This window comes from Paroedura picta, chromosome 2 (assembly GCF_049243985.1).
Source record: "Paroedura picta isolate Pp20150507F chromosome 2, Ppicta_v3.0, whole genome shotgun sequence".
Classification (NCBI taxonomy): Eukaryota; Metazoa; Chordata; class Lepidosauria; order Squamata; family Gekkonidae; genus Paroedura; species Paroedura picta.
Genome location: NC_135370.1, coordinates 57,521,106 through 57,536,333, shown reverse-complemented (window position 1 = coordinate 57,536,333; position 15,228 = coordinate 57,521,106). Strand labels below are relative to the sequence as shown.

The following is a 15,228-nucleotide window of genomic DNA, read 5'->3' as shown; positions in this document are numbered from 1 at the left end:
TGAAACACACTCCTCATCCAAGGCCTTACCAGAAATATTAAGTAGAACAGATACATTATTCACTGCCACTCACTAAATTGTCCATTGAAATTGCTTGTGAAAACCTGTGTGGAGAAATATACTTCTGGGAAGGAGAGGCAAGAGTGAGTTTAGTATTGTTTATACTCTTAGATTCTTTTTAAAACTGTTAAATATTTCTTTTAGGTGTCTAAAAGGGATGATATTGATGCCAGACAGTATAATACAGTCCAGGAGTCTCCAATGGTGATAAGGACATGGGACTCCTGCCAGATTCCAGATGGTTCATCACAAGTGACATCTTGGTTGACAACTGTGAAAAAGAACCTTGGATTGTTTTATTTTATTTTTGTGGAAGACCGCAGTCGTGGATCTACAGAATACAACAGGTAAGTAATCTGGAGACACATACCTATTGTTTATCTGCTGCTTGAAGAGGAACAGAAATCTTCTGCTTAGACATGCAGAACTGACACTTGAACTGTCAGCCCAGGAGGGGGTGGAAACTGGAAAAGTTTAAGGAGTCACATTTGTAGTTCTTCAGCATGAGTATCCAGAAATGATTATATTGGGAGGGAAAAACACTTATTCTAATTGTTAACGTGTTGCAATTTAGACCTGGCACGACCTGCATAACTTTTGCCTTGGTATTGAGTAAGAATTTTTTTTAAGTAGCTGTAACTTCATTCAGTTTTTATTTTTGATTATGTGCTTTGTTTTATTTTCCCCCTTTTCAGAGGTCATGTGTGGCGAATTTAACTTCAGTAGTCAACAATCACAATCTAGCTTAGAGCAAAGGTCTACATAACCTTTTCAGTCTTAGCAGAGGTCATGGAATTGCATCTGTTCTTCTACCCATTCCCTTAACTGTAACTGTGCCAGCGCTTGCAGTAGTAAAACACAGACTAACATGGGTTTAAGTGCAAACTGGGTTGGTGTTTGCTGTGGCTTAATCCTAATACTAGTGAGGGCACAGGCTGTGTTAGAAGAACTTGTCCTGGAGAAAGGAAGGGAGTGGGGTGATGATGTACATGTAGCTCACTCAGGAGACTTCAACCGTGGTTAAGAGATTAGGAATATTGAACAGTTCAGACATAATTTGAAACCATGGATAGTTTAACTATAGTTAGTGGATCAGCTGAACAGGTCTCTAGATATAATTTGTTTTACTGTCTTAACCCAGCATTTTGAAGCCAGGATCTGAATTGTTGGGATGCTTAAAAATTATCCATAGCTGTCCTTATCTATCACTTCTCTCACTCAGTAGGCTATAGAAATGCCCGGCACGGCCTATTCAACCTGACTCTGTTGCTGAGATGCAGTTCATTTCACTAGGAGTCTCCTATCCCACTTATTTTAAAGGTGGGGGAATGTTGATGTGCTTCAGAGCTCGAAGCGTTTTGCGGTAGTCAGGACTCTCCTGTTGTGTTGCCTCAGCCAGTCAGGCAAACTCCAAAGGAAGTATGTCTGCCGAGCTATTGCAGGTGACAGATCACACATGAAGCAGGCAGTGCTTTCACAGGCTAGGTCCGCCTTGCTGCCGCCATTGGCGCAAGGTGAGTTCCAGTACAAAAAGCCAGAATTTGTTGTCATGCCTGAATTCACACTGCACAGTTTGCAGAGTAGTACTGCCCCTTGTAGCCATACAGTGCAGCATTATAGGGCAGATGTCCTTTCTGCGGGAGGCAAGCGACTAGGATTTACACACAGTTTGCAGTAAGGGTCAGGTTTACTGTGATGTCTGAGTATGGCATATAATATCCTCATGAAGACTTTTATAGCTGGACTGTTTTCTTGCTTTCTAGTTGCTAGTGTTGGACAGTTGACTTGACAGATCATGGTAGAATTTTAATCGAAAAACTCCCCAATTCTTACTGTCAAGCAAGGTTAATATAATTTGATATCTCAGCCGTTGTTTTGATTCTTGTATAAGTATTGCATCTGTTCTCAGTCATGATGCTGGTGACATTCATGGAGGTGTTTTAAACTTAATGTAATTCAGACAGTACATAATTATCCTGAAAAGAGCATCTTAAATATGTGCTATTTTTTCCCCTCTTCTAAAGGCTCCCTATTTCCTGTAGATTTTTAAATTAACCTTTTCTAATGAGGATGACTGATACTATTACTGTAAAGGAGGAAGGTGATACAATGAAAGGTTCAGAGGCAGATGTAAAAGACAATACTGCATTGGAACACTTCATTAAATCAGAAAGTCGTGAGCAAATTCAAGTGGAAAAAGAGGAAAGGTGTACTGACAACAAAAATGATGTACAGGTAAGAAATTTGTTTTGCTTACCTTTTATTTTTACTCTAGTGTGTATGAAAAGTGGCTTAAAAAAAAAGAACTATGTGCTGCACTTTTAAAGATTTCATTGCTAGGTACTAGATCTACCTAGTATTGCTTCCTTTCCACACAGCCCCTTATTGTATTCTTATTTCCCATGTTGTCGATGTTTTGCAGTAGTGTTCAATAGATCTAAAGGTAGGTTGTCCCTTTTTTAAAGCCAAAGAAAGAGGAGTTTTTTGGTAGCCTTGAGTTTCTTGCTGCTCTAGAACTTGATTGCATTATCAACACCAGAAAATTCCATAACGGACCCCCAAAATAATATGTTTGTTCTCCTGTTACTTAATTTTGGCTGGATTATGGAGTATGGAAATTTGGTTAACTAAACAAGTCCAAAGACTGTTTGTTTGTTTTTAAATAAATGTATCTTATAGATTTGATTTCTACTTGGCATGGATACTTTAACTTCATAAAATTAACAATGAGTCATCAACTTTGTCTCAATGAAGACCTTTGTTACACAGCGCTGCATCTGATATGTCTTGTTCTTTGGCTGTATCAGTTCTTCCACTTCGTCCTGTAATCTCATCACATCCTGCCTTATCAACTGTATTTGCTTATTTCATTTCGTGTCTTAACTATTGTTTTGTTTTACAGGCAATATCTTGCAATTAGAAGCAAAAGTCTGTCTTGTATTATGGTAGTTCACCTCTGACTCTTTTTATTCAATTTCTATTCATTCATCTTTGAACTACATTAGTACCAAAATCTGAGCAGTGAATCCATCTATTACATCTGTTTGTTCTGTTTCTCCTACAAGGAACTTGTGCAGTGTGCATAGTCCTGCACTCTTCCATTTTATTCAAATAAATGCAAAGTAGGTTAGAATGAAAAAAGTGAAACGCTCAAGGTCACCTAGCAAGCTTCATGACTGAGCGAGGATTGCAGAATCTGTTTCTCTTCAGTTTTAGTCAACTATTTTTAAAAAAATTATGCTGCAGTGGCTCTCATCATACCCTTCTCTCCCCACATCCCTATCTGCCCACATTATTCTACTTGTTATCAGGGCTTTTAAGAAGTACTGTATTCACCTTTTAATTACTTGCCACCTTGAAATAAGCTGTTATTACTTATGTCCAATTGAAAACAGAGAAAATCAGTATGTGTTTTTAAACGGGAGTGCTTCAAGTGAAACAGCTTGATTGTGGTCATGTAAGAAATTGTTCTCTGATTAGAGGAATTCATTTTGCCAGGTCTGGAAAGCTTTGTCTAGGGGCAATAGAATCGTGTGTATTTCAAAGGATATAATTAAGAAAAAGTTGGGTATAAGGAAGAGGAGCATGTGAAATAAAATCTGCTGAATAGGGAATGCAGCTGTGGGCTAGTGAGCCTCACCCATGGGGAGGGGAGCCCATTATCCCCTCAACTTTCCTCCTGGGCTTGGCATGGTTCCTGGATTCTATCACAGCTACCAACAACCATGCAGGAGGCAGGTACATTCTCTGCACTTGTGCAGGAAATGATCCAGGGTGGACTTATGTGTATTTTGTAAAAGATTTATCCTCAAACCTGGTGGTTCAGACACGTTTTTAGGAAAATCTGTTTAGTGTCAACGTGGCCGCAATCTGTGGATTTATACTTATGCAGATAGAAAGTAGACTGAAGGTGCATTATTCAACATATCTGTCATGGCTCTATTTCTACTTGGCATGCATATTTTGGTTAGAAAATTGACTGATTTATCAACATGTCGTTCCATGTTGAGATATTTTGTACCTCTTGGGCTATAATGGGAAAGAAGTTTTTAACTTTAAAAACTACAGTTGATGGACCAGAAATAAGAAAGAAGTATTTATGTTTTGGAAAGCTTTTATAGACTTTTTTTCAGATCTGTTGATTTGGTGTTTGTTCTGTTTATTTTTATGCCATATAAATATTTTAGGTTTTTATAATTATCTTTTTCTTTTGTTTGTCCTACATGTGGTTTGCTTGTTTCATGTTGCAACTTCTGATTGATTTTTAGACAATATTTGTTTTAGTGTATTTTGCTTTGAATTATATATGCCACACTGGTTACTTTGAACAGAAAGATAAGATAAAAACTGTTGCCTTTGTCATTTGCCAGTGATGTGGGATAGGGTATGCTAGTATTTTTCTTTGCTTTAAAAAGAACTAATCTAAGACAGTTTAAGATCGGTTCCATATTACAAACATGAATTGGGAGTTGGTAGGTAAGCCACGTGGATGGAGAAAGTTAATATGTTACTGCCAGGAGTATGTAGTGACAGTGTAAAGAATCTATTCTTAGTTAATAAAATTGTTTTGACAAGCCATTTGTGTATTAGTTTGTGATATAGAATAGGAGGAATGGAAATTAGACTATAGTTTATGCTTTGTTTTATCGCTTCCACACTTCTAACTATGAAATCTGAATATTTTATTTTTATTATTTTCCAAAATTTATATCCTACATTTCCACCTTCATAAGAGTCACCAAGGTGGCCAGCAAATCAAAACATACATGATAAAAGCAGAGTTCTAATCTTGTTATGAAAATACCCTCCATCATGAACAGTCCTGTTCTGCACATTCTGCCAAATGACAGGATCAGGGAGTTGTCCTCGTCTCCCCAGGCAAGCTCTTCCACAATGCAGGACCCCTCACAGAAAATGCACGTAGCCAATCAGGACATCACCATCAGAAGGGTTTAATCGATGAGTGAAGTTGCCAGGGACTCAGTGACCATCAATAAACAGGTAGCTTCAAACTTCACATACAGCATCATCTATGCTGGTTGATTTATAACATTTGTGAGCTGTTAAGCTTTTTCATTTTGTAAGCAAAGTGATTGAGAGAGCAGTAGCAAGCCAACTCCAAGTATTTTTGAATAATGCATCTGCTAGAGCCTTTTCAGTCTGGCTACAGGACAGGCCGTGCAACAGAGACTGCTCTGCTACCATTAGCTGATGACCCCTGTCTGAGTGCAAACCAAACAAAGGTCAAGCCTCTCTGTTGCCCTTATTAGATTTATTTGCAGCCTTTGATACAGCAGATCATAGCATCTTGTTGAGATGCTCGGAGGCAGAAGTAGGTTTCAAGGAATGTGCATTGAAATAGTTCAAATCATTCCTTGTAGAACAAACTTGAAGGGTGTTACTATTAGAAATCAGATGTCATTTGTATAGAACCTATTGTGGAGGATTCCATAGAGCACAGTTCTATCCCCCACGCTTCCTTAATCTCTCCGAAAAGCCCTTAAAACAAAAGCAGATGCTCCATTTGCTGCTCATCAGGCTCAGTTCAAGGCTTCCACATAAAAAGCCTTTCAAGGCCTTGGCCCCTCTTACTTGCAGGACCGCCTCACTCCGTGTGCTCCACCATGGCAACTTGACTCATGTCAATAGGGGCTTCTGCAGATGCTAACCTGCAAATGGGCAAATCAACAACTGCCCATACACATGCTTTCTGCATTATGATTCCTGTGTTGTGCAATAGCCTCCCCAAGGAGTTCAGGAAAGCTCCTGGTTTCTGCAAACTATGTAGAACTGACTGTTCCAGAGGAATTTTCTGTGCAGGCAATAGGGTTGCACTTTACAAATTGATTCACAAACTGATCGGGGGGGGGGGAAATGGGGCTTTGATACATTGTGCTGTATATCAGGGGTAGTCCACCTGTGGTCCTCCAGATGTCCATGTACTACAATTCCCATGAGCCCCTACCAGAAAATGCTGGCAGGGGCTCATGGGAATTGTAGTTCATGGACATCTGGAGGACCACAGGTTGACTACCCCTGCTGTATATAGTTTATAGCAGGGCCCTATTATATAATCTCTTTCCTGTTTAATGTGCTGCATTAATACTTAGGCTATAGTTTAGTTCTTTCTGGTGGTTCCAGACTTCTGAAATTCTAATGCAGCAGTTATTGGATGATCTGTTTTGTTGATCATACTGATTCACTGTATAATCCACCTTGAGTCCCTATGAGAAAAGCGGGCTATCAATAATGTAAATTATTGCAGGCTTTCCAAAAGGGAAGAGAGGAAGTCTGGGAAGGCTAAAATTAATACTTCTAATCATCACAGGAGGAAAGGAAATATGGATCAGATGCCTGATGCTCTTCCAACTGAATAAAGGGGATAAATTGGATATGTGAAAGAAGCTTGATTTTGTCCATTTGAATGAGAACTGATTGTTAAGGAGTCTTTAGTATTAATGGTAGCCTTTGCCTAGACTATAGGATTAATACTATGTATCTGATTGCCTCAAAGTATACAGGATACAGCCATAGTGTCTTGGTTATGCTGCACTGGGACTCCTTACCAGGGCTGTTTTAAAGGTCCTATATACCTTAGGTCCTTTGTATATTACTCATCCATTGTTTCAAGGGGCTCAGATTATATCAGCCCGTTGTCAGTCCTAGCCTCAGCGTCACACTCATTTTGCCAGTCCACCTACTCTTGCCTAGAGATTTTTATAAAATCTGGGTCAAACTTAAGTAGTTAGTTCTAGTCCTAGCCATTGTAGTAGGAGTGTTGCCAACATAATGGAGGCATTTCAGTCTTGACAGTATAATCTACTCTTCTGTGTTGCTTTTTTTTAAAAAATGTGTGCCCCACTTTTCTGTTAGCCTAAGGATGCTAATAACCATGACTACAATATGAGAAAAACATAGCTTTTTAGAACAAGGGAGACTGTGCAGCATTTTTAACTACTTCCTTACAAAGGCTTAGGTTAACTATCTAGCATGGTTTTATTTGCTTCATAATAATCCTAGGTCGTACAAACAGATCATGTATTGTAGTGGACTGACTGGTTATCCAAAATCTGTGTCCAGTTGGAGAGCCTTCTATACCTTTATCTGATGGCTAGCAGGATCGTGGGATTATCAGGCATGCCAAAGGAAAAGAGTTGTCAAAAGTTCATGGACTGTCCAGTGTGCCATCTGCAACCTGTCTGTCTTCCCTGGCAGAAAAGCTGGATTTTCTGATTTCTACTATGATGAGCAAGAATCTGCTTGGCCTGCTTACCAAAGGGTGGGGTATGTAAAGGAGTACAAGATCCATTGTGGAGTGTTTGAATTTAAAGGAGCTTTATGCATGATCTCCATTAGCCTTGGACCCTATACTCTTTGGTAACACTTCAACCAGGTAAAGAACAAACTCATTTAGCCTTTTTTGCTCCAGGGCAGCCCTTGAATCTTGGTGGCTGGACTGTACATATTGAAGGCAGGAAGTTCATTTTCTGCTGTTGTTGGATGTTTAAGTAATGTGAGCAGAGTTGCTGGTTTGTGGGGAAGCTTAGCCAGAACGATTCTCAGGATTAAGACCCAGATTTAAAAAATATGTTCTAAGCATCTTAACCATTAGTGGCAGTAATCCACTGTGGGAGGAGTGCGTCTGGACAGTTTCTGGCTGTCCAGACTCCACTTCCGTCTGGACACACTCCACGGGCCAATCCGGGTGTGCCCTGGAAAGCTGGGTGCACCCTGATTGGACCGTCCCCTAGAGCGCCCACCCCTACTAGGCAGCTGCAATGCGCTCAGATAGCCTTGTGGCCAGATACAGCTTTACTGCCGAGGTGAGCACAACCGCAATGCCCTGGCCCATCTGCTGCTCGCCTTGCACACCTGTAAGACCAGCAGACCGGGCTCCAGCAGAGGTATTTGGGGGGGGGGCTCACTCACCGCCTGGTCCACCTGCTGTGAGCACACTGCCAAGGTACAGCATCCGCCCACATGCCCAGCAGGCCACCCAGCTGCAGAGTCATCGGGGCCCCCTACCCACCGACTGGCCCACCCGCAGTGAGCATGGCACCCAGGTACAGTGTTGTCGGGGTAGCCACGGTCAGCACTTGTTGCATTCCTCACTGCAACGGGCTTTATGTCTAGTATTCATTCATATACCCAAGTGAAAGTAGGGAAATGAAACAGAATTTAGAAACTGTTTGTGAAGAAAACCACATTCCAGGGTTGCAGTTGACAGCTGATGAAGAGACCTTTTTCTTGCTAGCCTTTATTTTATGGGCTCTATGGGGGTAAGATATTTCATCTCATATAAATCAGAAGGTGAGGAACAGTTTTCCCTCCAATGCCCCAGTGGGTGCAAAAGCAGCAGGCTGTAAAGATTACTGGGCGGTGTACATCTGAGATCTCAGATGGGTGGTGGAGGAAATGCCCTTGATATGGGACACCCAATGTATGTATACTTGTATTTAAGTATTTGTATCATGCCTAAACAAATTAATAGGTGACAGACTAACTTGGACTGGCCTGGGATTTGATAGTTGGTTCATCCAAAGGGAATGGTTGTAAACCACAGGCTATAATAGCCCTTTGGCTCTTGCCAAGGTCCTGTATTTCTGGACCAGGTTGATCTTATAATAGCTGAAACAGGAATGGAAAAGTAAGCATTCAGGTGCTGCAGGTAGCCAAGACATTCTTCCCAGTGTCACCCTCCTTGAGGCTCTTGTGACTTGTCCCAGTTCATGTAAGAAAACAAAGAGTTGGTTCTTATATGCCGCTTTTCTCTACCCAAAGGAGTCTCAAAGCAGCTTACATTCGTCTTCCCTTTCCTATCCCCACAACAGACACCCTGTGAGGTAGGTGGAGCTCCCTGATATTACTGCTCTGTCAGAACAGCTTTATCAGTGCTGTGGCGAGCCCAAGGTCACCCAGCTGGCTGCATGTGGGGGAGTGTAGAATCGAACCCGGCTCACCAGATTAGAAGTCCACAGTCCTAACTACTACACCAAGCTGGCTTTATTCTGTTACATCGTCAGGCATTAGCTTGTCTTACAGCTGAAAAGCAAAAAGGTGTTCCACTTATTGTAGGGGATACAAGTACGTGAATTTCTGTGAAGTCCAGAGCCTTCCTGCTTTTGCCTGGTCTGATCAGCACACCATTAATCAGAACAGAGAAATTATGACTGTTAGCTCACCATCATAGTTTCATTAAAATAAAACTTGTATATAGAATGGGGGAACCAGTATCATTCTGCATGAGTAAGGTCCAGTAACAGAGTGCAGATGTCAGAACTCACATTCCTGCAAGAAAATACAAATTGAATTGAACCATCAGCAGTTGCAATGGGGCCCATAGAAATTCTGAAGTATTTCGTTATGTAAAAGAAACATGAGATTGCAAGAAAAGTGTGAATTTCTGTGGTGCAAACATGTCTAGCATTTTGACAGTCTCTTAGCCTGTTCCTTTACTAGAATATTAATAAAAACTACTGGCCTCTTCTACATTATATGTTATGCTTTCATTAGCAGTTGGTGACAGTCTCTCAATATCATTCTATGTTATGAAGTTTTGCTAAGGCATAGAAAAATAGTTTTTGCCTTGTTCATCTTTAATTCTACCAGAGGTTAGTTAGGCTTGAAACCTAATGACTTTGCCAGCAGGTAAGCATCATGGCTGTGAGGGCATCTGAAAATGTGTTTAGAGTGAATGCGTAAGACCCACTTTCTTTTGTACCATCATGGGCTTTAACTTACAAGTGAAAATGTGGCCTTTTCACGAGGCCCTGTACGTGACTACACACCTTCTTCCAGATCCAGAGAAACATGTCCAAGACATGTGCATTTGTAGTATGATCCAAGGTCTCCACACACCATATGATCACTGTGGGGATACTGCTGAGAATTATTTCCTTGTGGAAGTCGGTCCTGCATAGTCTGTAATGTTGGATGGTAGTTAGCTACATCATCTCTCCCTCCTATCCTCAAATTTTATTGAGAACAGCATCTCTGAAGATAGAGATCTCACTGAGTAGTACTACAAGTGGTGGCAATAATGACAGGTATTATTGAGAATGTACATCATGATAAATTAAGATAGCAAAGTGACGGCAGTACTATTTTTAAAAAAGAACAACACTGGGAAAACTGGTACCCCTCTAGGGGAGGGGCAATATGTAGAAGCAATTTTAATTTCTGGTGGTTGACACCGTATCTGAGGGCTAGAGGGTCAGATCAAGCAGCGCTTGTCTGGATGCACTAACACTCTTGAGCTATTGGAAACTTTAAAAATTAGTAGTTTTTCTGTTATCAAGAAGACTATTAAGAATTGGAACTTGAAATATTGCTTCTCTTAAAAACCTGACTGCAGTCTGAGCTGTGTTTTCACCTTTGGTTAAATGGAAGGATTGTTCTGTAACTAATGGTCACCATGAAATTGCTTTCTCTCTGCTGTGTACAAGAGTGAATTGACTAATGCTTTATAGAGTAGTACATAAAGTTTAATGCAAACTCTCTTTTGTTGTGCTCACCATTCAGCGGCCAGCGCAGTCTTTTGGACAGACAGGAAAAAGGTCAAAGGTACAGTAGACTTGTGTGCTGGCATGCTGAGGAAGTCTTCATGCTTGATGAAGCCTTGCTATTTTGTGAAAACATGTACTGACTTCAGTTTTGTTCATTTTTGGCAATAAAGTATCTTTTGGTTTTTTGGTTTTGCTTAATTGTTTGCTTTTTGTGCTTTGCCTTTATATTTATAGTGGCTTCTTGTTGCTAGAGGCAGGAAATATTGCTGTTCCTTTGCTTTCATTTTTATTAACTGAAGTTGCTTTCTGCTGAAACTTTGATGACTTCAGAGTTTTAACTGCTTGTTCATTTGCCCTCCCCAAAATAAAACAGATTGTGCATTGAAAGTAGTCGACATTTGAATGTGATCAGTTTTGTTACGCGCTTGGCAGTAAGTTTAATTTGAGGGAAAACATCTGTGAACTGCAGAGTTTTAATTGTAAATACTTTTCTTCAGTCAAGTACAAAATTAAAGCTAGTTCGGAGCCTGGCTGTGTGTGAAGAATCTCCTCCACCTCCCACAGCTGAAATTTCACAGGATGTGCAGGTAAAAAAAAAAAAAAAAGCGTGGGACCTCAGACTTTGTTCCTTAAGAATGTTTGTTTCAAAGAGCAGAACACAGGAGCTGAGTTAGTTCTTTGAGAGTATTCAAGTGACTGGCAAAAATGTTTGCATGGGCACAAGCGTGTGTGTATGGACAAGTTATATTGATATGCAGCACAGAATCTCTCATTAGCAATAAAATAGATGTACTTTTGGGGTGAACATGTTTTGTGTACTTCATGCTTTGTCTCAAACATAGATTGTCCAGATAATGGGCGGAAGATTTTTTTTTCTTATAAGGTTTGTGACCAAGTTGTACTACATTTTTTTATTTTTTTAATGTCGCCTCATGGTTTGGAATATTTATCTGTGTGACTAATACTGAAGGCTTGGCATCAAAGCCAAGATTTACAACAGACATTCCGGTAATGTTGGAGAATGTTCCCTGGAACTGAAGCAGTCGAACTAATTAGTATGAATATCAGCTCATTGAGGGAAGGATCGGAGTTTGTGTGACCTACTTTATAAGGCTGAGTGGAATTAGGTGGGGGTAGGATATGCATACAAATAGAACTATGGATAAGGAGAGTGTGAAGGGTAGCCTCTCAACAGAATCTGCTAGCATCTAGGTGTGTGAATGTTGAACACTCACAGTAATTTCAGATGGAGACCAACTTCAGTGACTGAGTATATTTGGAGGTGGCCTACGCCTACCAATTCTGAGCCCAGTTGAACAGTTAATCTTGCCTTATGAATTCCAGTGAAGATACATACAATAGGGTGGCTACATCTCTCTCTTTGGAGCCATACTGGTTCATTGCCAGTTCAAGATGTATGACAGACATTCAGAGCACTGAAAGTTGGGGTGAAGTTGTGTTACCAACCAGATATGATCATCTCATTCTACAGTACTGGAGGAAAAGGGAATGGTGTGCTTGAATTACCCAACATCAGCCTGCTTGCAAAAACTTTAGCAACATTATTATCTGATACAGCATAGCTTTCCCCCCAGACATTGCAATTAATTGCTTGTAACAATAAAACAGTGTCTGAGATGGCAGACTGCCTTTAATTAATTGACAAGGACTGAGATTATAGTGACACAAGGGGGAAACTAGTTCCAGAAACTTTTGGTTAAAAAAGTGATGAGCCTCCCTCCTTCCCTGCCCCCCCCCCAAAAAAAAATTAACTGCTGTTGCTGGAGAAAGTAGTAATGATGACTCAAGAAGGTTGAGATTGTTGTCATATAATACAGAGGTAGGCTGATTAAAATCTGTTCTCAAACATTCACTAGCTTTGAAGGTACCCAAAGAATACCCATTTTATTTGGCTACTGAAAGAGCTTCTGGTGGATTCAGCAGTGGTAGTCACTTGAATCATGTAAAGCAACTTAAGCTTTGCTAGACTAGCAGAATGGAGTCTGTCATTCACCCTTCTTTTCCTCAGTTCACTGTCTTAAGTGAAAGAAGTTCTTCCTGACAAACCTTTTAAATTAAATACCTCACTGTCATAGATGCTATTAACTTCTTCACTTTCTGGCTAGTTGTAATTTGTCTGCAGGGAATCACTGCTTTTTTTAACCCCTTTCTTCTCTGCCTTTTCTATAAGCATTTTTAGCTGCAGTTGTTCATTGAAGTTTGATATTGAAAGTCTTCCCTTAAGGTCTTTGTTTCCTTGGCAATGTCAAGTCTAGGGGTTAGGGTTCTTCCAGCTTATATGTATAGTTTTGCCTACTGTGGGAAGGCATAAACCACTCTGATAAGTGCCATCCCCTGAATAGTATGAACTTTCAAAATAAGTCCAACATGCCTTTTTGTAGTGATGTCCATGAGAATCATTAAAATTGGTTAACAAATCTTAATTTTGCAAAGCACCTATAATTCTTTTTGCAGATTTCTCTATTTGCATTCTTGTTCTGGCATACTGATTAATTCTCTTGCATAGAGGCTGTAAAGGGCATCTTATGGTGCTGAAAATCCATTTTTATTCTGTACTTCCTCTAAGACGGGGGTCATCAACCCCCTGCTGGCGCAAACACGCAGGCGTGGCAACTCTGCGCATGCACGTTTGCAAACAGCTGCCATGTGTGCGCGGCGCCCGGGCCGCTGGCTCTCCCCCACTCCCGGAGGCGGTTCTCAACCGCAAAAAGGTTAGGGATCGCTACTCTAAGGAACTCAGGGCAGTATGTATGGTTCTTCCCCCTGTTTTTTCTTCAGAGTTCTGTATGGTTTCTTGGGCTGAGAGAGAGTGGAACTCTTAAACATTACAATATGCTGACACGTTTTGTATTATTGATTGATAGATTGATTTAGATTTTTATATCACCCTTCCCTACGGCTCTGGGCGGTTTATAGAAAACATTTTGGAACATTTACATGGAACAATATCAATATAACAACATAACAACAATAACATACCAACTAGAACTAGAACAGTATTTCAACAACAATAACTTTGACACTCCCTTGGTAGGTTCGACCTCTCAGTCTGGGAGGGGGGGCCTGTAGATGTTATGGGTCAGTAAGCCTCAAGCAAATGCCTGGTGGAAGAGCTCCTTTTTGCAGCCCCTGTGGAATTGTGGAAGTTCTGGCAGGGCACTGATCTCTTCAGGGGAGCTCATTCCACCAGGTGGGGGCCAGGACTGAAAAGGCCCTGATCCGACGTGCCTCAAGTTCATTTATAAGTATTCGGTTGTTGTTAGGGGTACAAATGAAAAATTCTTTCCCCCCCGGCTGAATAGCCATGTATTGGCTTCTTTCATCTGAATAAATTCTGTTGTTTCTATGTTTTTTGATGAGCATTGTTGGCAAGTGATGGCATATGGTGATACTTGATAACATGCAGGTGAAAGAGCATTTAATGCCATGATTAATATATTATTGGGTCTAGTACAGTAATAGCATTATCACACATATGAAGGGATTCAGCAGTATTTTCATTGCAGTATTTTATTTCTGCGTCTTTCCTTATAAAATGTTTTTTATTCAAGATAAAAAATAGGCATACAGAAAGAAAGAAATAATATATAGTAATTTAAGAATCATTGTTCATTATAGAATAGGGTTGTTTAGATAAATGGCTACTCCATACTTTTTGTTCTGTAACAAAGCAAAATATGCTCTCCCTAATCTTTTTTATTATTCAAACAATGTTCATGTTTCTTCTTTATATGAATCTCTTGTTTTTTAAGATGATTAAAAATTTGCATACATTTCGTAGAGGAATTCAATCCATTGACGTTAGCAAAAACGATTTTGATGCTATTCATTTTGCCCTGATGTTGAAGTTTCAGCCAGTTCTTCTAATAAATTCTTTAATCAATGTTGTTTAATATCAGAAGGAGTTCAATTGGTTCTATTTAGAATTCTTCCTTCAGTTCTTCTGAAAAAGTTTTCTTATAATTTTTCAGCCAATACTTTGGTTCTTCTGTTTTGACTATTGTTTTTCCTTTTGATATACTTGTATTGCAAATGTTATCGTCCAGGAGTATCTTATTCCTTTTTCTTGCAGAATCTGTCTTAGAAAATCAAAATGTTTCCTCTTTCTTTATACATTTGTTGATAGATCATGAAAGATCTGCACTTTTTCTTCTACTGCCTTCAATGGAGATTCTCTTTACATCTCACTTTTTCTTATATGAGGAACAGACCAGTATGTCTTGTGGTAATTTATTCCTTCATACAAATTTTGAATTCACTCTGTATATTTGATCAGTATCTGGGAAGTCTCCTTGTATCTTCCTACAATTCTCAATTCTTTTCTAGACTTTGTCTATCAAAACCTTGAAAAGGGCAGCTATTCAATTTATTTTGAGTTTCTAAAATTTCAGTTATTTGATCAACTTTCTCAATATGGGAGTCTTATCATTTGTGTATCATTTCTGTTTTGCTTCTTTTTAATGCTCTGAATTTCTTGCATTTGATCTTGTAATTAGACAATCATATCTGATAGTCTAATTCAATGGTTCTCAACCTAGAGGTCGGGACCCCTTTGGGGGTCGCACGTCCCTTTCACGGGTCACGGCAGGGCAAGCAGCTTGGCGGGGGGCGTGCCATCCACACAACAGCTTTGCAGGGTAGA

At 40.0% G+C, this 15,228-nt stretch overlaps 1 protein-coding gene across 10 annotated transcripts in view; it reads left to right on the top strand.

Annotated features, from left to right (window-relative positions):
• Window positions 1-203: 203 nt before the first annotated feature.
• Window positions 204-15,228, top strand: part of R3HDM1 (R3H domain containing 1) — a 72,711-nt gene continuing 57,686 nt past the window's right edge. For 6 of the 10 annotated variants that reach the window (XM_077320213.1, XM_077320212.1, XM_077320210.1 and 3 more), the window contains exons 1-4: window positions 204-407; window positions 2,085-2,295; window positions 10,582-10,623; window positions 11,063-11,152. In XM_077320213.1, the coding sequence (XP_077176328.1) occupies window positions 2,125-2,295; window positions 10,582-10,623; window positions 11,063-11,152 (303 nt within the window). In that variant the 5' untranslated portion in view covers window positions 204-407; window positions 2,085-2,124. The remainder of the gene's footprint in view (window positions 408-2,084; window positions 2,296-10,581; window positions 10,624-11,062; window positions 11,153-15,228) is intronic. The other 4 variants (XM_077320215.1, XM_077320214.1, XM_077320211.1 and 1 more) reach the window with 2 other exon arrangements.